The 25143-nt window shown below is 39.8% G+C and overlaps 2 protein-coding genes across 2 annotated transcripts; one reads left to right on the forward strand and one right to left on the reverse strand.

Annotated features, from left to right (window-relative positions):
• The first annotated feature begins 427 nt into the window (after positions 1–427).
• On the forward strand, positions 428–1942 carry LOC129776310 (splicing factor 45). Its single transcript, XM_055781881.1, has 4 exons — positions 428–667; positions 724–1214; positions 1273–1567; positions 1630–1942. The coding sequence occupies exons 1-4, from the start codon at positions 518–520 to the stop codon at positions 1897–1899; spliced, it is 1206 nt and encodes a 401-aa protein (XP_055637856.1). The 5' UTR covers positions 428–517; the 3' UTR covers positions 1900–1942.
• A 3167-nt stretch (positions 1943–5109) lies between these two features.
• LOC129779050 (E3 ubiquitin-protein ligase RNF123) lies at positions 5110–24051 on the reverse strand. Its single transcript, XM_055786304.1, has 11 exons — positions 23881–24051; positions 23571–23808; positions 22318–23508; positions 17222–17522; positions 17063–17153; positions 16642–17002; positions 15820–16587; positions 15570–15758; positions 6146–6608; positions 5911–6088; positions 5110–5853 (listed from the first exon to the last, which is right to left on the reverse strand). The coding sequence occupies exons 1-11, from the start codon at positions 23973–23975 to the stop codon at positions 5649–5651; spliced, it is 4080 nt and encodes a 1359-aa protein (XP_055642279.1). The 5' UTR covers positions 23976–24051; the 3' UTR covers positions 5110–5648.
• Positions 24052–25143: the final 1092 nt, after the last annotated feature.

Consider the following 25143-nt stretch of genomic DNA (forward strand, 5'->3'; position numbering starts at 1 on the left):
CAGTTTGTTATTCGATACGATTAATCGCCCCAAATAATCGATTAATCGATTAATCGTCACACTGAGAAAAATAATTAGTTAGACTAATATTTCTCGTTTGCTAGAAAGCCATCTGAGACCAAAACAGTGTTCATTCCGCCTGAAAATTAATTATTATCTTATACGCTCCCCTAAACTGATAAACGAGGTTCAGTTATTGTTGACCGCATTGAGCTTCGTTTACGAGTTTAGCGGAGCATTAAAGACAATGATTGAATTTCAGGGTAAAACTGCAACGGCCGTACCTTTTTTTTCTCTTGAATTGGATCGATTAATCGACGTAAATTATTCGTTCGCTTCGATTATTGGTTGCACAGTATTCGTTCGATTAACAATCGATATCTTTAGGAAGTATTCGATTAATCGATAAATCGAACGATTATTGGGGATCACTAGCTGCACTCGACTTTCAAATCAAAACATCAATCAATCGTTGTTGTTCGCTTTTGCCCCAATAACACCGCAAGTTTAGTCCAGAATGGCTCTCTACGATGATTTGGATACTAAACAAGGACCGGAGAAAGTGGCCGGTTGGTCCTCCGGAATAAAACTGCTACAAACACAACTCCAGGTGAAGAAAGCCACGCAGCCAATCATTCCGATGAAAACCGTTCTGCGTAAACAGCCCGTAAGTTGATTTCTATATTCGTTTGCATGTTAACGTTAACAAATCACGATATTCAGGTACTCACGCCAGTGGTTAATTTGAAAGCAAAGAAGGAACAAGTCGATCTGTTTGGAGTTGCCACGATCAGCCAAAGTTTCGTGGAGAAATCTAAACCTGTCACCGTCACAACAACAACCATTCCGAGTGTGTCAGGTTCCAGTGCGAGCGGTGCCTACAGCTGGGACGTGGTGGATGAGTACGATCCACTGTGGCCAAATGAGTACGACAAACTGGTTAAGGACAAGAAGGTCAAGGAAGGGCCGGTGAAGCTTCCGCAGAATAACTACGGGCGCAATAGGAGGGAGTACAAGCGTGGCTTGAATGTGAACAAAAATGCATCCGCAGATTCGGATGGTCCTAGCAGTAGTAAAAAGAGTGGTTTTGCTGGTAGACCCGTTTCCGACGATGAGGATGATTTCCAACCAGGGGGAGCGCGAGCAAGCGGAGCAGCTATCGCACCGCCAGCATCACTGCAGGAATCGTTTGCCCAGATTCCGGATGGATCCAAGTGAGTAAAAATTCTAATGTTAATATTAGGAAGAATCTAACGGCTTTATTTTCAACAGACTCTCTCAACTCACCGCCTATGGAGGGAGCTCGGTGGCTGCTAAGATTATGGCAAAGTATGGCTTCAAGGATGGACAGGGCTTGGGTAAGCAAGAGCAGGGCATGTCTATGGCATTACAGGTCGAGAAGACGTCCAAACGCGGGGGGCGTATCGTTCACGAAAAAGATATCGCACTCCCAGTGCCGATTAGCGAAGTGCCACAACCACAGCTGCAACCGGCTCCACAGACACCACCGCAGGAACCGTCAATTACGGAGATTATGAAGTCACCAAGCAAAGTTGTGCTGCTCAGGGTGAGTGATTATTATTTGATTTAAGTTAATAAGATTCAATCGATGGTTGTTTTTCTCGGTAGAATATGGTCGGTCCGGGCGACGTGGACGACGACCTGGAACCGGAAGTCAAGGATGAGTGCAACACAAAGTATGGCGAAGTTGTCACCGTCGTCATTCACGAAGTACCAAACGTCGTACCGGAGGAGGCAGTTCGCATTTTCGTTGAATTCAAGCGAATGGAGAGTGCCATTAAGGCAGTGGTCGATTTGAACGGTCGATTCTTCGGTGGGCGTCAAGTTCGAGCCGGATTTTATAGTCAGGAAAGATTTGATTGTATGGATCTTTTGTAGATTAAGAAAAAAAATGGATGTTTCGGATGTGACAAAAACCCAACATTAATTTGTTTCGTTTTGAATTTACTCATTTGACGGATTTCGCGCCAACTCGACCAGATGTTGGCATTACCCTCTCAAAATTGAATGAAACTTTCTGGGCGTGAAGACCTTACCTAATTAAGCAACTTGACATACATAGTTTTCCGAAAATTTATCTAGACTAACATATGGATAGGGCCAAATATTTTTGGCCATTTTTTATAACATTTTTTTACTCGAAAATGGTAAGTCCTACAAAAAAAAGTGATCCATGGAAAAGTTTTAGAAAATATTTGAATTTTCAGAAAAAAATACTGAAGAAATATTTTTTAAAACCCTACACTGAAATACATTGATTTCAAAAACTAAAAGTCGATTTTCTCAAAATGATCATCTCAGATTTTGATGAAATTGTAGATAAATGTGCCCTACAATTCTTCGACACATCGCAACTTGTGCATATTTAAGGCAAAAAAGTTTTTCTAACAAAAATTAGAGGCGAATGAACTGAAAAGTTTAAAGCCTCTTTAATCCAACATCATCATCATCTAACAAAAACTTTTTCAATATTTTGTTGAAATTAAGTTTATTTCTTTTTTCAGTGTAGAAAGTCAACACAAAATAAAAAAAATTATATAAATGTTGAATGAGTGTTTTAGAGGTCTTTATTTCAAATCAAATGTAATAAAACTAATGACATTTTTTGACATCAAATTAATTTTTATTCGTCTAATCTTATGCTATGTACATGTTAACATGAAAGATTCCTATTTTTTTCTTTTTATCTAACATTTTGAAGATTTTTGGATGATCTACTGAATTTGAAAACCATTTAGCTGTTATTTCATTTCCATCTACAGGAATGAAGCAATGAAATTTTTGTGTTCTCGATATTGTTTGCGCGTGATTGTTTTCGCGTTTTTTTGTACGCTGTTCTTTGGATATGTAACAGAAATTTAATCTCGTGACACATTTGTTATTTTGTTTAACTGCCCAATCATAAAGCTCTAGTTCTGTTTGGATTGTTCGTCCGTAATCTTGGGCAAGACTTGCTCTCTTTGCCATTCATTTTAGAGTCCCACCAATTGCATCACAGAGTCCTTTCCCGTGGGAGGTGGCAAAGAAATGCCATTCTGCTTCTAGTCCGTGCGATATTCCGTAAAGTACCGAACACATCTTCAATGTAAACCGCATAACACTACCAGCAACATCTATCTTTTTTGCCCGCATCCGTCAGAGCTCTCTTTGTTTACATATCATCAGAGCTACACCCTAATTCAGGATACCACAGTCCGTAAACTTTTTTGAAATTACACAGACTGGCGAAATTCTTTTAGTTTTTGTAGTGTGCTGCTGCTTCATCGGACATGAAAGTTATTTTAGTAAAATCGATTATTTTTCTGACAAAATTCTATCCATTCTTCTATAAACAACTGCACTGCCACAGCGTCGTGTGTTAAAACTTCTTAAATAACTATGAAGCTTACGTTTTCTAGTTTACCATCTTTTTTGTAGTATATTTCAAATAGGTGAATAGTTGCTTGCGAGTTATTCAAGTGATAACCCTGTGTCGCATTTTGAATTATGAAAGAATAATTTTCTGAAAATTCACAAATTACTATTATTCCTCCTTGCGTCTTAGATTCTTTTTTATTTCGCAAAAAAAGCAGACTGCTGTTTGTAAATACAGTCATGCTCTATAGTTTGTCTATTTTATCAACGAAATACGGCACAAATACATCGATTTAAAATCGTTTCCAAATTACAACGGTCTGTGTTCAGTAGAGTGCCAATGAAAATGGTCATCTCGAATTTTCAAAGCGAACCTGATTGAAAATGTTGATTCCCACGAAAAACTACCCTATACAAAATATCAGCTCAATCGGACTTCAGCGGTCAAAGTTTGAGTTTTTTGAAAACCGAAAAATCATCAAAGGGGGGGTGTAAGGGCGGTGTTTCCGAAAAAAAAATTTAGATGCCAAATGTCTTAAAATTGCATGAAACGTCGAGATCTAGTGTCATCTCGAATTTTTTTTTGTCTAAAATCGACACTCTGGGACTTGAGCAGTAAATCTCGACGTTTCATGCAATTCTAAGACATTTCGCATCAAAAAACTTTTTTTTAAAACCCCGATTTGAATTGTGAATTGAACTTCTCTTTCAATTGTGACATTATTTCGTCAAAAGCGTCTGCCTTGCTAATGTCTGAAGCCTCCAAACCGAAAATATTTTTCCGCACTGCTTGTGTGACCTCCGCTGATTTTGACGTAGGACGTCTTACATTAAAGGTGCCAAATCAGAAAACAGGTCACGTTTTTATGAAATAAAGTTAACGTTGATAACTATGTTTACCGCGAACGGATTTTAACGATTTGCATACTAATCGAATCGGAAATTTTCTAAGATTTGTTTGATATGCTATACATTACAATCCCGTAGCCTGTATATGGTTTAAATTGATGAAAATTGGAAGCATTCACATTTCCCCATTCACATTTTCTCATTTTGTATTTTATGTTTCCTCTCGAGTTGTGTTCCTCTGTTCTGATGCAACAAGCTCCTAGCTTTGTTGACGGTTTTGACCGAGAGTCGAGGAACGATTTTTCATAAAGGTCATTCTCGCGATGTTTCAATTTTATCGCTGCAACTGTGTGCATCTGTTAGACGCGTGTTTGATGCTTGTTGATTAGCGATACACGGATGATGCCTCTCGTTAAATACTCAGTGCAATGCGTGCATTGATATAAAGAAACAAATTGCGACATATGATCAATTAATGTATTGTTCTCGCAAAGGCAAGAAAGAATCGTTCCCTCTCGAAATGATTCTACAAAACCACGCAAGCCATTCAACCTTTTCAGGGTCCTCGGAACTTTTTATAAAAGAGTTATTTATGAAATTTCGACATATTCGCAAATAATATCCGAAATGATAAACCAACAGATTAAAAAAAATTGTTCTACGTCCTAAGCGGTCGTGTCTCGGATACAACCCGTCGAATTTTTTTGAACTCGATAGCTCAAACTTCTCAACTTCCTTGATGAAATCGGAGATACTATCAACGTTGAAGCAATACTGTTAAATTTATCCACGTTAAACGAGCCGTGAAACTGATTTACTGATATAATTGACTATACCGATGTAGATGACGGTACCTCTTTTGTCGATGGTTGAGGATTTTGAAGACTTTGCTTGGACAATACCACTTCTGAAATATAATATTAAGTGATACGTAAGTATTATTGAGTTGTACGACTACTCACTATCAATGTAGGATAGGTGCGGCACCATTCGACACCAAAACTAAGTATGCCAAGTTGCTTAATTAGGTAAGGTCTTCAGGTCCAGAATGTTTCATAAGGTTCTGGGAGGGTCATGCCAATCCCACAGACGAGTTGACGCGAAATTTGTCAGATGAGGAAAAGAAATGGATGTTTCGGAAGTAACAAAAACCCAACCTTAGTTTGTTTCGTTGTAAATTAACTCATTTACAGAGAAGCAGTAAGCAGATATATTGTTTATAGATGTCTTTTTATAATAAAAATGGTATGCTCTTCAGCCCTTCTTCACACTTCGATGTTTAATTTAGGCGCGTTGATTGATTTTGACTAGAACCTTCCCTTAGGTTGTTTTCAATCCAAGCTTGTTTGTAGCAGTGACAATTGCATAATTGTAATAGTGCAGATAAAAAAAAACTTACGTGAGATCAAATGTAAAAATACTGTCTAGGGACGACCACCGGAAGCATCAACCTCATCGGTAGATTCAGTCGTTTGCGAGACACCGTTTGTCGTCTGCGGCAGTGAAGAAACCTTGAGCGGAGTGTTGTTCTCGTAGATTACGGTTCCATCCGGACGAGTCACTTTTGAAATCGGCATTTTGCAGTAGAAACATAGCTTATTGTTCATCAAATGTTGGATGATGCAGTTCCTATAATCGATCAAGGGCTATTGATTGAAAAAATAGTATTAGGGGCTTGAAACTTACTCGCACGATTGATGTTGACAGTGATCAAAAACAGCCGAATTTTGCTTGGCGTAACAAATGGGACACAAAGAGTCCTCCGATAGGACTGTTATTTCCGACAGTAGTGTTTGTCGCAATTGCAGGATTTCTATGAGACGTCGAATTTGAAGAATCTCATCATGCGTCACATGATCCGGATCTACAACAATCGATTTGTTAGCAATCACAGTGTGTATAACCAAAAACAAAAACTCACAATCAGCCATATTGAACTTGATTATCGGAGGATCGGGAACAATCTCCTTAACGCCGACAATTGCTCGAAAAGGCGATGGCAACCGGACCTCGTTCGTCAACGGATCAATGTGAGCTCTCATCTTCGGATCGAAGTTCCCTTTGGGACCATCCTGGCTGCTCGTCGCAATGGGAGTTTTGATTTCACCCAGTGCGAATTCCAAGCTTGTGATCCGGAAGCTGGTATCTGTTAGAAGGTGCTTCGAAATACGCGGAACCTTGATGGCGCTGATATCGGTGGCGCTGCTTGAACTCTCCGAGCCATCGTTGCCGAGTTCATTGTTCATAAGCGCCAGCAGAATCCCAATGGCAGCACTGATGATTGCGAAATGAGTCACATTGCTCAGATCTGGCAGACAAAGATCCATAACATGTTGGAAGCAACCGGGCGGGATAGTAACACGGGACAGCACTTGTATGGCAAGCTGAAATTGTAGGGAATTAAAATAAAAAAAAGTTTGACAAACATGACAATTCCCATAATAACTTCAAATGCTATCGTGTAAAATAAACCGCAGCTTGCGAAGTTTGTGGCTGCTATTTCGTTTTCTCCAGGTGCCTTGATTTAGCGCCCGTATTCGGGAACACACCCCGATCATCACAAAAGCAATCTTCATTAATGAGTTAGATTGTTATGATTTCAATAGCTTGGATCAATAAGTAACAAGCATATAACGCGTTGACATTTTATCTTTTGAATGAAGTGTCTATAGCACCATTTCGTTCAGTTGTTTGGGAGCTATTGACGCTCAAAATCTGGTTCTCCGGCGTAAGGCTTTCGTTTTCGAAACATTGAACGTACACCCCAGAATAGAAATGAAAGACGTAGTCCTACGCCAAAAGAAAAAAAACAGTAGTCTTTACATCTTTACATGCGTTCGATCGGGTCCGGCAGTCTTCTCTCTTCTAAACCATCTTCCTCGCACGTTCGAGATTCAACGATCGGCAATGTTTGATTTATATATATACTTACTTTTTGCATAAAAGATTAATGCTTTATACGATTTTGTTTGCATAAAAGACTAACGTTTTGTACATAATCGCAAAAGTATCTTAAACGCCAAATTAATAATGTTATGAAGAAATAAAATGCTTTTCGGAATATTTCTCCTGTTTGGATAATACACAAATAATATAATCTTTTATTTTTCATCCGATGGCAAAGTTACGCAAACGCCACTGTGGTGATTTTTCAATATTTAAATGTTTTCTATTCTAGGGTCACATATAATTTTCACATTCCATACATGTATTGAAATTTTCCTTAAAGGTAAATTTTTTTCTCTATTTTGTAATATGTGTTAGTTTATGAATAAGTACACCTCTTTTAATTAATGTGATGAGAAAGCTTATGTCTTATTTCTATTCTTACATATTTTGTTTATTTTGTAAATTATTCAGTTTCATTAAAAAGACAAACAGAATCAAATTCAACTGTATCAGCAAAAAAAGAAGAAATATCATTGACATCTTCTTCTTCTTCAATGGCACTAACGTTCCTAGAGGAACTTCGCCGTCTCAACGTAGTATTACTTTCGTCATTTTTATTAGTACTTAGTTGAGATTTCTATGCCAAATAACACGCCTTGAATGCATTCTGAGTGGCAAGCTCTAGAATACGCGTGATCACAGTGCATGTCGGAGGAAATTTCTTTGACGAAAAATTCCCCCGACCAGAACGGGAATCGAACCCGAACACCCGGCATGTTAGTTATGACGCTAACCTCTCGGCCACGGGAGCACAATTGACATCCGTGTGATGATTATTCGCTATAGTTTTTCTTTTTCCTGCTATGGAAGGGTCAGAAGAAAGCAGCATATAGTTCATCAAGTTCTTATTACTTTAAATTATTGATGCTTTCCTTGTATGCTTCAACCTGTTCTCCCTGATCAGCCTGCGTGTAGCTTCTAAAGCATCTTCCGATAACTGGCCAATAGGCAGATCAAATGCTTCCATAATATCTCAACTGTCTACCAATAACTTATGCACAATTACAGGCATAAAATACCATCCGTACAGGCTTATGTAGAGATCTCTTGTATCCGACAATAGTTTCTGGTATTTGGACATTTCAATTTTTCGCCCCGATGATATTAGGCTGTCAAAAAAGTCCTGAGGTATTTTTTTTAATTTTCATTTGTTCATAAAATTAGTTACAATCATCTGTTTTAAGTCAAATATGCGCCGTTTTGTGCGATGACTTGTTCCCAACGAGATGCCAACTTCATAATACCCCTGTTATAGAAGCTCCCTTCCTTATTGGCAAAAAAACTCGGATAGCCAATTTTCACAGTCCTCTTTTGTGGCTAACTTCTGACTACCTAGCTCGTTCGCCATGGACAAAAACAGGTGGTAGTCACTTGGTGCAAGGTCCGGACTATACGGCGGATGCAAAAGAACCTCCCATCCGAGCTCCCGGAGCTTCTGGCGCGTCACCAAAGAAGTGTGTGGCCTGGCGTTGTCCTGATGGAAGACAATGCTGCCTCTGTTTATCAAAGATGGCCTCTTCTTCATGAGTGCTACCTTCAAGCGGTCCAGTTGTTGGCAGTAAAGGTCCGAATTGAGCGTTTGGTCATAGGGAAACAGCTCATAATATATTATTTCTTGACAATCCCACCAAACACACAGCAGAACCTTCCTGGCCGTTAATGAGGGCGATTCAGCAGCGATTCACATGCGTCGATACGGTCAAAGATGTTTTTTTGGCTTCAACGTGTGTGGCACCCATACATCGAGCTTCTTTGTGAATCCAAGCTTCTTCAAATGGTTAATAACGGTTTGATGACTTATCCCCAGTTCTTGGCCGATGCTACGGCTGCTACTATGCCGGTCTTTCTCGGCTTATTCAGCGATTTTGTCGCAATTTTCGACGACAGGCCTTCCGGAGCGTGGCGCATCTTCGACGACCTCTACACCAGAACGAAAACGTTGAAACCATCGTTGTGCGGTGGAAATGGAAACTGTATCGCGTCCATAAACTGCACAAATTTTATTGACAGCTTGAGATGCATTTTTGCCTTTGTCATAGTAGTACTGTAAAATATGTCGGATTTTCTCTTTATTTTGCTCCATATTTGCGACACTATAACTCACGAACGACTTAACCAAACAAAACATTGTCAGGGACTATATTATAGCGCGCAAAAATACCTTTCCAACAAGCTATAGTATGACTCGATACAATGAATACAACTAGAACTACGCGCTTACAACGACACCTCGCGGAAATACCGCAGGACTTTTTTGACAGCCTAATATTATACGGAGAATTGTAGCGAAATTCGTTATCAGCTCCACACTTGCCCCTGTTATTTCCGAGCTGGATTGTGGTTCCGAGAAAAAATTTCGTGCAGTGTTGCCGTCATTGCTTGAACCATACCCCGGTTTCGGCTTGTCGACAACTAGACCCATCCTTGACTTGAACGCCTCTTGAATTTTTCGCTTCCTGCTTTCAGACTCTTGCTTTTGGCAATCTGTTGAAATGAGTGATAGTTATTATTTATACACTATAAAAATTCTATAGTGCTAACCTGTAACCGATGTGAATTACGCTTTCAAAACATTTGCAAAACTTGCAATGCAGTGGTGACAGGCCTTGCTTGTAAGTTTCGATATTTGGTACTGTCTCAAAAGCCTTCGATGTATTCATCTCTTTCGGAAAAGATCCACTAATTAAGCATTTTGCAGAAGATTTATTTCCGGAAAGCACATTTGCCATCTTTCCATCTATGCCGGTGCTAGCGGAGATGCAATTCATAAGATCTTGTAAATCTACTTCAGCAGACGTCTCGGTCGCAGAGATCAATTTAGGAGTTATTTTTGCTTTTTCTTGTTTCAATGCATAAAGACTTGGTAGCAAATTTGGATGTATTTCATTCAAAGTACTTCGAAGTACATTGTATTTTTGACGTAGGACTACGTCTTTCATTTCTATACCGGGGTGTAAAATCAAAGTTTCGAAAACGAAAGCGTTACGCCGGAGACCGAGATTTTGAGCGTTAATAGCTCCTAAACAACTGAACGAAATGGTATGATAAACACTTCATTCGAAAGATAAAATGTCTACGCGTTCTATACTTGTTACTTTCTGATCCAAAAACTTGTTTCAATAGTCTTAAAATTGCTTTCAAAACAGGCTATTGAAATCACCAATCGGTATATAAGCGAGCGCCGCTCGGAAATCCACTCACTTCTAATTGAACAGCGATTGGAGCATGTTGTCGCTGTTGTGGTGAAGCTCTTCGTTTATCATGAAAGCGCGAATGAACGGTGCCACCAAGAGCCTGTTTGTGCACCTAGGCCTAAAGGGAATCCATCAGGAGGAGAGTGATGCCACAAACGGTTCCCCGGGAAGATCTCGAAGCAGCCGCTACACACACAAACACGCGGAATTCTTTCCGTTTGGATGCCATTCAGCATCGAGAAAGATCCGGAAAATAATCTGCCAGTTCCTCTGGGAATTTAAAAATACATTCATGTGAAAGAGTTTATTTGAATGTTTTCTATCCATGTAACACTGTGACCAAATATGTTTCAATCAAGTGCTATTAACAGATGGTTATCGAGTTAGCATTAACCACTGGTGGGCTTCCAGTATCCAGGAAAATGTGGAAATATCTAATCGTTACTGAAAATAATCTGCCAGTTCCTCTGGGAATTTGAAATTACATTCATGTGAAAGAGTTTATTTTAAAAATAAATACATTTGGTTTTGTGATTTTTCAATCAATCGCAATTAACAGAATAGCTTCTGAAGATTATTCTTCCCCATCAGTAGGATATTTCCGTATCCAATATTGTATGCGCCCGCAATCGATTATTGCTCAGTCGCCGAAAGTTCCGAGCTCAGAGAGTTCATTCCCCTCTAGTTTGCCTTCCAAATTGCCATCGTAAACCACGCCTTCTCTCGATTCAATCACGCACAAAAAACATACTTAAGCGATATTCTGGTGGTGAGATGCATTCATTTTTCGTGAGGACATCGACAAGACAACATCGTTGCTGAGGGCGCTGGACGGCGAAGGATCTACATCTGCCCTGAAACGCAAGCAGTTTGTTTGAAACTGTGAGGGAGCACAGAGATGCCGATCCTTCAGGAGAAGAGAAGGTGACCATCGAAGCAGTGCTACACACACATACACGCACGGAATTCTTTCCGTTTGGATGCCATTCAGCATCGAGAAAGATCCGGAAAATAATCTGCCAGTTCCTCTGGGAATTTAAAAATACATTCATGTGAAAGAGTTTATTTGAATGTTTTCTATCCATGTAAAACTGTGACCAAATACATTTGGTTTTGTGATTTTTCAATCAATTGCAATTAACAGGATAGCTTCTGAAGATTATTCTTCCCCATCAGTAGGATATTTCCGTATCCAATATTGGATGTATAAAACCTTGTGCCTCCAACGTAACGCTCTCGTTTTCGAAGTCCTCCAAATATTCATTCATTCAGAATGAATTCAGATTCAACTTCAAACAAATGATCTCTAAATCAACGATAGTCCAACGTCACCCTTGCGGTTATACCATAGATATAACCCACTTCCTGTTTTTTTCAGAGAGATCTAAATCAACATATAAAGCCAGTGCTTGTGCCGCCGTCAGTGTTTTCTCCTGATTTCCACTCGAACAGTTTGATACATTGGCAGCGAATGCAAGCTCTTCAGGTGCATTGTTGTTAACAAGATCTTCAACACGTCGCCTTTTTGTCTTTTTCGAACATTCGTTAAACGATTTCTGAGGTCTTCCTTTACCAATTTGAGGAACAGACTGCAAATCGTCTTTAGTTTTACCTTTCTGATATGCCGGAAGCTTAACTGGTTTTGACAACCAGTCAGAATTTTGCTTTACGAATTTTGAATATGATCTGCAGCATTTCGACCATCTCTGGATAATTTTGTAGCAATAAACTTAGCAAAATTCCAAAAGCTCTTCTTTATATTCTTTAGAGAAATCATCCGTATCATAAAAACTCAACAAAAAGGTGAACAAACGATCTATGGGAGGGGTCAACTGGGAGCCATTGTTCGAAAATTTGCTTATTCTTGATTGTAGAAATATTATCTAAAAAACGTAAACTGTGGTCAGAAGAGTAGACTTGAGCAACAAGAATCACTTGCAGAATATCAAGGGTATAATGACTGAAAAGTTGAGGGGTGTTTTGGGAGCGGAATACCGCGGAACTTTTTTGCCGAAGGATTTGAAATTTTAGTATTTATTTTTTCTTAAGGAACAAAACTACCTTAACAAAGAAGCGTTTATTTTCACAGTGATTGCGGCATGTCCCAATAATAGTTAAGGAAACGGATTATACTTACGTGTTGCTACCGTCGCCATTTGGAGTTTCATTTTAAAAGATATCGAACGTAAACGAAAACTCAATGTAAAACTGTGATGAATCACTGAATATTAATTTGACACGTGCTTAGAAGAAACTTCTTGACTGCACATGCTTGTTCTGACAAATTGGGTGGGCTAACAAGGCCACTGAGATCCTTTCAGCATGCCTGAAACATAATAATTTAAAACACACCGCCTACTTAGTTTGGGTGAATATAAAAGTGGTTTTTTTTGTACTTTTGTCTATGGGACGCCGCACTGTGCGACATGCGGCCTTGTTGGCAACGCACCTCTTCCGACTGTATTGTCATTCACTATTGTGCACGAATGCCGCTTCGCGGTGAAAACGAGATGATAGTATGCAAGGTTATATATACCGTGATGTACCCATATACCGCTCAGTTAAGACAATGTTTAACGTTTCTGTACTCTAAAAATTACTGCTTGCACGTTCTTGAATGTGCTACTTGCTTGGAATTTATTCCATTACTGATAAACATACGAATGAGAGCATTGCTGCATTATTTCTATCTATAATGATGGAAAACATTTTGCACCTATTGGGCCTGATTTGAGTGGAATTTTGTGGAATACAAAGGATTTAGTTTTTTCCATGCATAGCTGCATCGTTTCATATGAGACATGTGACTCATGTCCATCTAGAAAGAGTATAAAAGGAAACAGCTTGACAAACCAAGGATAAAAAACATTCTTGAAAAACAGGAAATATATATTCCCGGATCTCTTTTGGCATCCTGGATTTGTACGTTGGCACTAGCTGCCCGGCTACGTTTCCATAAAACAGTGCGGTGTAAGATTCTCGATAAGAGTTATTTGCCTTTGCGTGGACGTATTTTTGCCCGGTACCAGACAAAACCAGTTCCTTTGAAGGTATTGTACGTATCACTGGTTAGTCCAAATTGAATATCTGTTCCGGAAATTTCAAAACATTGCACAATTCTAGCTCAAGATTCTTGATTCACTTGCCATTAACATGTAAAATGTAACATGGAATACATTCTAATACAACACACGAATACAACAAAATAAAGCCAGCTAAAATCGGACCATCCTTCCGTGGGTTTCGCGCTTACCAACATATTTGGCCTTCCAGGGAAATTTCGATATAACGTACATTTCACTTTCAAATTTGTACGTTGTATCGAAGCATGAAAAAGAATTCAAAAATAGAACTCAGATCACTTTATTTTGTTTTTGTTTGAATATGTTAAGTAAAAAATTGTGATGAAATTCAACTAGTAGGTGAAGCCAACTTTTTTCTTCATTTTTCCTTCAATCAACTGCATGAAGGTAAACAGATCAATAACTAGAAAAATATTTTAAAAAACACCTTAAAGCCAAAACTAATTCTATTTATCAAATCCAAAAAAAGTAAAACATTTTTCTTTAAGATTTTCCGACTTCAAGCAAACCAATTCATAGAAATAATAAATGGAAACATAACCTTCTCTGATGATGTTATCAGACCACTTGTCGAGTTTTTCTACATGCAATGTTATCAAGGTTGATCTTTCGCAAAGCACACTGCGCATTTAGGGACCAACTTGCTCTTCATCGTCCTTAACTACAAAATTTTAATTGAGATTTTCATCTTTCGGACCAATTGATGCCGAAATACGAAGAATATTTTGAAAGCTTGTTATCTACTTTCAAACGTAGTAAAAAAAATTTGCATGGTGGGGTACGATTACGACTGGAAAAATTATTTCCGGCCAATCATTAGTAGGCTTAAGCCGTTTGTCAACGTACCCACGACCGTATTCACCCCATCCAACCATTTTAGAATGAAACTTTGCAGTATTTTCGCGTTTTTGAGGAAACCAGATGTGCAGCGTCCACATTCGAATGCTAAACCTTTTTGAAACGCTTCCGGTTTGCTGCAAAACAATTGACGGATAAAATGTTTGCTGACTTTTGAACACTATCTGATGTTGTACTTCCGCATAATTGACTTAATAAACATTCCTTGAACCGCATCCTCGAAATTTCTAAAAAAGTGATCCAAAGCAAAACTGATTGCTTTTCCCCCCAGAAAAGTCTCAATATTAAATTTATATCAATATATCATAAACAATGCAGTGCTACCAACATCTAACAATAGAACAAAATATTGACGTTGAATTTTGAAATAACGATTTGCACCTTCATTCATTAATACAAGAGTACACGTGTTTTGAAACATGCAAAACACGAGATAATTTTTTGAAAATTCCAATGTCCAAAAGCCACTGAATGACCTCTATGGAACTGTAAGACTGACAGGATTATTTAATTCATTGTTCATGAAACTCTAAGTATCGATTCAGAAGTGAATTTCTACACATTGAAAATGTGTACGTAATAACGAGGGTACGTTATATCGAAGTTCTTCTGTAGATAGAAGATAAAGGAGTGCGTTATTTCGCCTGAAAATCTGTTTCCACCTTCGAACAAAGATCAATTTCATTAGCGCAACAATCGAATGGACTTCGAAAAGAATTTTTAATTTTCCGAATTTTCCTACTTTCTTTCAGAATTTTCCGATTTTTCTCTCTGCTGTGTTGATCTACGGGAAGAGACGAAAACAATAAAATAAAGACGGCTCAAATCGGACCATTCCTTCCTCGGATTTTGCGCTCATCAACACATTTGGTGTTTCATTTTTATTTATATAGAAGAAGTGTAACTGATAGTACTTGGTTGCCAATATTTCGAATAGTTATAGTTTTGCAAGTATACGCAAAAATAATTTATCAGAAAAAATATACTTAGTGTGAAATATAATGTGTGAGTGGGGGGGATTATGCACTGGCTAGTATGAGGGAGATTCACGGTACTTCATTTTCGTGAAGTGGCGTTCGTGATCAGGCCCCAGTATGATCGCCACGTCTACAACTCAAATCGGAGCAATGCATGAGCTGTTTACTTCGAGAGCGCAAAATAGAATTTGATCAAAACTATTGCTAACGATGTTGTGTTTTGCGAAAACGGTATTTTCAACACCCAGTAACTGTAATTGTAAATTCAAATGCCTCTCATTTACCTGACAAATACGACCCAGAATAATCTCTCCGTTCGCTCTCGATGCATCCAGCAGCAGTCCGGGAGTGATTGTTACGACCATCTCTAGGGCACGCATCAGTGATACCGTCAGCTCAAAGCACATCGAACAGATTTTCAACTGCTTCGTTTCGATGAGCTGTTGCTCGTCACGCTGGGAAACATTTTGAATCTGAAAGTAGTACACCATAATGAATCATAATAATCCATTTCGTCTCACAACACCGTCTTACATCCTGCAAAATATGTATAAACTCCGAAAAAGCCCAGTTTAGTTGGGAAAGTACCGAATTCAGAAAGGTGGTGCAATAGGGCTCATCCTTACTCAGCATTTCACTTATCATCCGTTGAAAATGTTTAGAGGGACATGCGGGTGCGATCAGATGCAGCAAACCAGTGTGGGATCCATTTTTCGCCCTGCTACGGTACAACCCAAGAGACCGTACCGGTTGCTTTCCTGTCTGCCACACACAATGGGGTCTGGACTCTCTGTACGCGAATCCATCCCCGAGCCAGAAACGAAGCAGCAACCAATTACTCTGACCCCAGGCTCGGTTTTCGTATGGTCGGAGCAACGCTCGAACCAGCGCTTGCTGACTCTTTTGCGAGGCTTGTTCCAAAGCACGGATCCCTGCCTCGTGGCAGGTCAGTGAACCAAGCGCTTGAATGAGAGCATCCTTACAGGATGCCAGGATCACTCTGGTGTCCGCGAGGTGTTGTGCTAGAAATTCCGCTGCTGATTTGATCAATCGGCTGTCCGACGAAAGGTCGTGCTGTACGGCAGTGTCATGAAAGCTGAAATCTAAAATTGTATCCAGTAGTACGGGAACAACGTTGACGTAGGTTTCCGGCAGGAACGAAAACAGAGCATCTTCATCGCTGAACCGTTGCAAGGTTTCGAATATTATACCCGCCATCCAACAGAGTAAGTTCCGGCGATAGCTCCCTAAAGCGACCGAACGATACCAGGCTTGCTTGCGAGCCAATTCCATTGAGCGTTTCTGTAAGACAAGAAATTAAGACCTATCCGAGAACACACCGTAACGAGGAGTTACCGCAAAAATACTCTTCCGCTGTCCGAAACGTGTATCCAATTCTTGGATCAATTCCTCATGGGTCTTGCAAAACTCGGTGTCACCACTGGCCCGCTTCAATTCCTCCAGATTCTGCACAACCTCATCACAGTTGCTTTTCGTCTCCAGAAGAATATCCGACAAGTGGCTAATGTTGTCACGCAAATCAGCGATCATCACGACGTATTTGTGAGCAACTGAGAAGTAGAATAAAACCGCACAATCCAGCAGATCGCAAATCGACAATCTGCTGTCCATATTTCCACAGTTGATAGGTCCAGTGGGACCCGGTCGGTTGGAGCCCAGTGATGATTCACCCTGATGATGCAATTCCAACGCAATACTATTGAAGTACGAAACGAGTAATTATTGGAACTATGAATGAAACCACGGCACGAATTACTTGGAAGCTGCTCGCGAAACCAACGAGTAGGCCGAGTTGGGTCCTCCTGAGACGAGAAAAATAGCCGAATCTAGGAAAGCATTGAACGCGGCTGGAATGAACAACATATCACAGGAACCTATGATAATTCAAAACAACAAGCTGTATTGCTTTGTATACCGATCTCGTTACGAAGATCCGACTGCTGATCGACCAGCACCAAACTCGGGTGGTCCTCGCCCAGTTTTTCCACCAGCTGAGTCCGGAAGTGCTTCCTCAGGTAGGATAGAACACCACCAATGCGGTCGATGTTGGTATATTTAAAGGTCCCATCATAGAAGTAACGATAATCGATGAATGGTGGCGGATCGCCATCATTAAGTGGTGAAACCTCATCGTTCCAAAGCGTTCGGGCGACGTCAAGTAGGGTGCACAGGAATGATAGCCCGATGGCAGGCTGGGTGGATGATGAGAGCAAGCCCTGCAGTTTGTGAAGATGAAATAATCCCTGTAATATCTTCGATAAGAAAATAACAAGTGTATCTAAACATCCTGCTGAACCAATCACATTGACCTATCGCATTGTTCGAACTCACTACCGTTAGATTGTAAGTGGATTGAGCTCCAGAAGAAGAACTCCCGAACAGTATACATCTCCTGTTTGACCAATGGCTATAGATCCTTTCTAAAGAGAAAGTTACTATACTTTACTGTAACCATTATATGAGTACGATCAGTCCACAAACCATAGTCCATCTCAGTCGTCAGAATGCAACGCGGCGCTAATGTGCAACAAGGTTTCCGCACTCACGTTAACCCTCACTCTTTATACGGCCATTCCATGCTAAACCGATGTAGTGGATCTCAGATTGTAAATTGGTAGTTTTGTTCTTTACCGTAAAATATTAGACCCATATTTTCACTTAGAACTACGTCTTTCATTTCTATACTGGGGTGTAAGTTCGAAGTTTCGAAAACGAGAGTGTTACACCGGACCAACAAGATTTTAAGCCGTAATATCTCCTAACCAACTGAACGAAATGGTATGATAACGACTTCATTGGAAAGATAAATGTCTACGCGTTATATGCTCTTTACTTATCGAACCAAAAACTTGTTTCAATAGCTCAAAAATTGCTTTGAAGTAAGCTATTCAAATCATAACAATCTAGCTCATTGATGATGATATCATTTGTGGTGATCGGAATGTGTTCCCGAACACGGAAGCAAAATCAAGGCACCTAGAGAAACCGTTGTAGCAGATAAATTAGAGGCGAATAAACTTTTAATTTCAAAGTTTCTACAATACAATAAATCGACTAATTAGCAGATACATGCAAGCTGTGAGTACTTTTCTTCCCGCTAGCAAATGTAGTGATCAGAATAGGGCAATTGAGAAGAAGCTTAAAGAACAGGGTGGCAACTTGATTTGTTTTTTGAAATTCCTGGTCTTCCTGGTAGATTTTTTGAAGGGGATATCAAAGCCGCTCTTCTTTAGCTCCGGACTGGCTGTCAACGGGGAAGTTTATAGTACGAAGTGCATGTCGGAAGTTGCGTCGTTCATCAAGAAATACCATAAGGGCGAAGACGCGGTGTTCTAGCCGGATCTGGCGTCAGTCCACTACTCGAAGCGATCGATCTACTTCAACAATTTTGTCGCGAAAACTGAGAAGGAATTGATAAATAAAACGAATAAAGACCTCAAAAATATGCCTACACGCATGTTTTCGTCCGCCATGGCGAATGTTTCGGTTAACTGCTGGAAGGCCGCTCGCAAGGGCGTAGATTTTTTTTTTTGCAAGTACGCTAATATGATTACTTTCCATGGGAAATTTATCAAACTCAATTATCTGTCTTAGATATTTTTTATCACCATCCGAAGAAGTCCATTTTTTTAATGCAAACGTCACTGCCTGTTAGCTGCATCTATTCATCATACGATTACATAATTTATCGATTGAAATTTGAATTGGTAGATAACTAAGGTAGCCCAGATTCAGAAGCCCCAGTCCAATAAAACATATAAAATACTTCCGACGGACTTTCGAGGGCCACCATTTGGAGTATTGAATAATTTACGGAAACAGTTGTACTTTTTTGTCTCAGTGTATATCGCAGGATTGGTAGCGATTCCCCGGACGATGTACAACGGCGTGCACTTGTTGAACACTAATACGTTGTAACGTTGTTATACCTATATCGAAGCTCTCTTCTCAGTGAAGCCGGGAAAAGCACTGATTGGGTATTTGGAAATGTTGAATTGGATCAATGACTCTTCTCGATTAGCCTCAAACCGTTGCCTGAAACTCTGAGCCTGAGTCGGAATTGTTTCAGATTCTTTCCCGGCTCATGTCCAATCGCTTTTCATTAGACGTAATGATCTTTTGTTGTTCCTATTTATCCAACCCTAGTCTTAAACAAAAAACGTTGACACATAAAAACCGAATTTGCGCCTCTTGAAACCAACATAAGTGAACCGGTACAAATGGAGTAGTTGGAAAATATTAAAATCCAATTATTTTCAGCCGAGGGAACCATTTTGCGTATGGTTAATAGTTCCACTACTTTTTTCCCTTGTTTGGTGTGAACCACTGCGTCCATTATTTTGAACTATTGTGATATGCTCCATAGGTGCCAATCAGCAATAATCTGTTTAATAAATTTATAGTCCTGATCGGCGACACATACCAAACTTCCTTAGGCTCCAGAATAGCCTTATCAAGGAGTTGGAGTCTGCGTCTTGTTAGTGCTCCGCAATTGCAGAGCAAATGTTTCCGAGGTTTCGCTTTCGGCTCTACAAAAGCGACAAATATCATCTTGCACTAAACCTATGTTTTTGAGATGGTATTCACTCCGACTGTGTCCTGTTATAAGACCAGTGAATGTGCTGAAGTATTTCTTATCAAGACTCAGCAATTGTTGAGTAATTTTAATACTCGGTGTGATAAATTTTGTTGACTGGGTAAGTTGTATGGCCATCCAGTTACCGCAATGGCCAGGAATCCAGTACAGTTGTACCGAACTTATATGACATAGTTGCCGTAAAAGGTAAATGCATTCTCAGACAATTTTTGAATAGCACTCGAAAGCATTGAAGGTTTCAAGTGCCGCTTCATTTTCTGAGAAGATGCAAATGTTAGCATGTCTGTAGTTTCTTTTTAAGTAGACATTTATACATTCTATTATTGCAGCTACTTCTACCTGGAAAACTGTTGGTCTGTTCCCCATAGCTACAGAAATTTATATTCTGGGAACATACATTCCAGCACCTGTTCTCTTACCCATTTTTGACCCATCGGTATAGAACAGGGTTGAACCATTTCGAACATTGGGACCACATCCATCCCATACTGAACGAGAAAGTTCGATCACTCTGTATGGAATGGCATAATTAGTCCTAGGTTCCATCCAATCACTGTTCATCTCTGAGGCTGGTCCAACGGGTAAGAGATTCAAGATGCTCAAGTGACCAGTTTTGTCCCCGTCTTATATCTTTTTAGCTTTAGAGCGTTTTTGACGTAGAACTACGTCTTTCAGGAAGGGTGCCAAATCAGAAAACAGGTCACGTTTTTATGAAATGAAATTAACGTTAATAACTATTTTCACTGTGAACGAATTCTCATGATTTGCATACCAATCGAATCCGAAATTCTCTAAGATTTGTTTGATATGCCATACATTACAATTCGCTAATCTCTAAACGGTTTAAATTAATGAAAACTGGAAGAACTTCCTTTTTCCCATACATTTGATCTGCCGATTTGTGTGCTAACCCTAGCCGTATTTCGAATGCTTATAACTCGAACATTTCTAAACAGATCGGAAAGATTTTTGTATCAATTGATAGGAAATATTTCTACACGTCTATCACAATCAATAAAATGTTATTTTTCATGAGATGAACAATTGAATAACTGTAAAATGTCAAGCGTTATCTAAACGTCCTATCTGCCAAGGGTTGATTGGCCCGATTTACGGTTTCCCCAACACAGACTTCAAAATCGATGTACCTGTGGAAATCCGCTTTGCAAACATACATGCAAGTCGGTGGTATTTTTGTTCCCACCGAGCTGTGTTTTCCTAACACGGTATTCAAAATCAATGTGCCTGGGGGAATCCGCTTTGTCAAAACATGCAAGTCGGGGGTATTTTTTACCACTGAGCTGTGTTTCCCTAACAAGGACTTCAACATTAATGTGCCTCGGGGAATCCGCTTTGCAAATACATGTAAGTCGGGGGTATTTTTTTGGTGTTGAGTTGTTTTTCACTCGCTTGTCGTTGTGCAGACCGGAATATGTCTCCCTAAAACGTACTTTTAAACTGAGAAGCCTGGGAAAATCGTCATTTCAGATACTAGAGGTGAATGAACTATCGTGGTTCGAGAACTACGTAAACATGAGATGTACAATAATTTCAGAGGGACAATGACAATGATCGTTTGACAAGTTTTTCGTTCACATATTTTGGTAGTCGCATCATATCAAACGTAAAAGGACGTTCATCAAATTTATTTGTATCGAAGAACATAATCTATTACAAAAATTTCGATGCATTCTAAAATAATATTCGAAGTGGTGAACAAGTGTATTGCAAAATAACATTGCGTAGTTCTACGTCGAAAATATGCGGTCGTGTCCTAGATACAACCCCCTACAATTTTTTTAGCCTCCGGCTGAACATGTTGACTCTAAAGTAACAGGTGAAGGATAGCCTCCAATGCCTTTGAGGGTGTGCTTCGCATTGCTCCTGTTACAGCAACGCATACCAGTCGTTGGAGTTTGTTTAGCTTTTTTGTAGCTACAGTCTCCTTAGTCTTTGGCCACCATATTAGTGAGGCATAGGTTATCCTAGGCCGCACAATGGCAGTGTAGACCCATATAACCATTTTTGTTTAAGGCCCCATGTCCTGCCTATCATTTTAGAACATACTCATATGGCAATGTTTGCTTTACTGATAATTTCATCTAAGTGTGCATTCCAGTTTAGTTTAACGTCTAGGATTACGCCTAGATATTTCACTGAAACGCTGAATTTTATTTTCCTCTCCTCCAAGATTTAGAGACTGCAAATGCGGTTTCTTTTTTTTTTTTTTTTGGTGAAAAGAATAACTGTTATTTCTGAGGGATTTATGCTCAGATCTCTGTCATAGACCATGATTGGGTAAGGTTCTGCTCGATAACACGTCGTCGAACTTGCCACGTACCATTTTGACTAGATCGCCAGTAAAACCCACGATTTCGAAACCATTTGCCTCCAAACTTATCTCTACTGCTTACCCTCATCTCCGTGTTGTTATCCATCACAAATTTCCTCAACTTGGCCATGAATATCTTCCGACTGGAGGGCGAACAAATCTCCTCACCGTCAGTGTTGTTGAGCAGTATGTGTATCAGGTTCTTCTGCAACGTGTACAGCACTCCGGTGTGGGCCTTCAGTTTGTCGCAGCCAGCCTGATAGGCCACTTTGGATCCTCCCAACCCCTCAGTCCAGATGGCACCATCCGGCAACAGTTGCTCTAGTGTTGACTCGTCGGGCGGTTTTGTGTACAAAAACAGTGGCAGGCAGTTTTTCTTGAAGAATTTAAATTCCAGCAGATACTTCCGAGTTTGGGGATGGGTGCAAATGCAGGTCAGGATGACAATTATTTTGCGCTGTTTCTCGTACTCGAGATCCACCGGAGTTTCCTTATAAGTGTTGGCTAGGAAATTGAGCAGTTTCTTCAGAAAAAGATTCATTTCATCTGGCTCAAGGTACGTCCAGAGTAAAGTAAGAAACATCCCAAGTGTACTTTCCGGAGAACCCGGTTGAGTGAGAGATTCGTTCTTGGTATTGCTCCGGAGAACACACATCCCTCTAATGAACTTAAAAACATTGTCTTCAATCACATATGAGTTCGCTAGCAGTGGCGCTATTTTCTCGATGAGCATTCCAGCAATCAGCATATAAATCGATTCGAATGACAGAGCTGGGACGGACGAATTCAACGATTCTTGTTCGCTTTGGGCGTAACGAGAAATGGCTCCTGAGAGATTGACTAAATACTGGAGGAGAATGTCTGCCTGGTAAAGCAAGACATCCGGAGGATCCTGCAGGCTGTTGTAACCTTTTATGGGATGCTTAAAAGGTGACCCTCCAAAATTGGCAGTGAGGCTGTCATTAAAGGCAAGTGATACAGCAGGGTAAAGCGCCAATCCAGGCCCTCTCTCGATATCTTTGAATGCCTCACCCAGAGCAGTACCATTCCGATAATATTCGATCTTCCCTTCGTCCATATCAACGCAAACACCGAAAATGTCTCCCGATCTCCAGAATGGGCCGTATTTCTGGGTGTACACGTGCCATATTCGTTGCTTACTTCCGTCCAATCCATAACTGTAACGTGTGTCCCCTACGCCCGTGTCTTGCGTGAATTTGCAATGTGCCGAGCACCATCCAATCTGCATCACCCCCTTCGATCGCAACTGAACCTAAAATTGAGATAATATCAAAGTTCTTTCAACCTCAAATATCAGAGGTCAATGTCATTTACCTCATACATCCATCGTCCCGAATAAACGCAACAATTCGCCTTCACCGTTGAGAATGCATTCTGAGACTGCAGGGTTAGCTTGTCCTTGGATACCAAAATAGAACCATCCTCGGTTACATCGAAGATGGTCTTCTTCGGCCCAAGGCGTCCCTCGGCGGTTCCGTGGTCGTTTATTGGTCCCTCCAAACCATGATTCTGAAGTTTTTCATCTAACCAGGCTCCAATTTGCAGCAAACACCTATCACAATATCGATCACAAAAATTGAAGGTCAATGAACTGTATTTCCATCGAACATTTGCCATATTTTACCGTGATAGCAAGGAAGAGTCCTCCTTCCCGAGGCATTCCGACGATATGGGACAATCTCCACCGAAAATGTTCACAATAGCACCCATAAATGCCATTTCGTTAATAATAAAACAGATTCATTACATTTTTTTCACACGCAATGACAACCAAACTGTTCTTTGTAATCATTCGGATGGTCTGAAGGAAAAGATGAATGAAGAAACGCCTTCTCGCAAAAATTCTCACCTCTCATCGGAGTGTTTACGAACGCACCAAAGCAAAAGTGAGGAAACCGGCATTTACTGAGCATGCGTATCGCCATCAAAACAAAGATTCACGTGCTTCGGTGCGTTTAGTGGGTCTTATTTTAAAGCAAAACGAGAAAAACACCGTCGTGCAACTCTTGACATAGGACTACGTCTTTGATTTCTATATACAGCCATTCCATGCCAAACCGTGGTTCTCGAAACTTGTCTTTTATGAAAAAATATTACATCCGTGCAAAGTTTGAATTTTGTTTTGGTGTTTATTGATTATATTGATTATATTTGTTTGTCAACGAAATGAACGGCACGCCATTGAATTACGTTTTACGAGTTAAAAACAAATAGTTTTTTTTGACGTTGGATTACGTCTTTCGGGATCATATCGGGTACAAATTGAAAATCTAAAATCGAGCACATCGTGAAAATTGTCCAATTTCAAACGCTTATTGCTCAGTTATTTCATAATGAATTGATGAAATTTTTGCATCTATCCATTTCGGTACTCCATAACAATTTTTTATATTGGAGAAAATAATATATGTCATGAAACTAACTATTGAACAATTGAAAAATCTCAACCCCTATCCTAACGGAAATACTCACTTCTGATTGGCGACACGGCGGGTCCCTAACAGAGACATCAAAACCAAGTTGCCTGGGGAAATTCGGTATTGCAAATACATAAAAGTAGGGGGAGTTTTTGCTCCCACCGGAATGTGTTCCCTAACAGAGACATCAAAACCAAGCTACCTGGGGGAAATCGAGAATGCAAATATACGAAATTCGGGGGCATTTTTATATTGCAAGTAAGGTGAGTGATACGATTAATTCTAGCAAATAAAATTCAAATTTGGAACATTAATGTTGGTTGCTTCGTGAAATTTTCTATCAATGACCGATCGTGTATTGTGAAAAATTTAGCACAAGTGTAAGTGTAAAATTGTATATGGTAGCAGTTGTGTTAAAAATGACTTGATATATGAAACGATTTATTTCAATTTTCATAAATAAGCACACC

Source organism: Toxorhynchites rutilus, chromosome 3 (assembly GCF_029784135.1).
Source record: "Toxorhynchites rutilus septentrionalis strain SRP chromosome 3, ASM2978413v1, whole genome shotgun sequence".
NCBI classification, from domain to species: domain Eukaryota; kingdom Metazoa; phylum Arthropoda; class Insecta; order Diptera; family Culicidae; genus Toxorhynchites; species Toxorhynchites rutilus.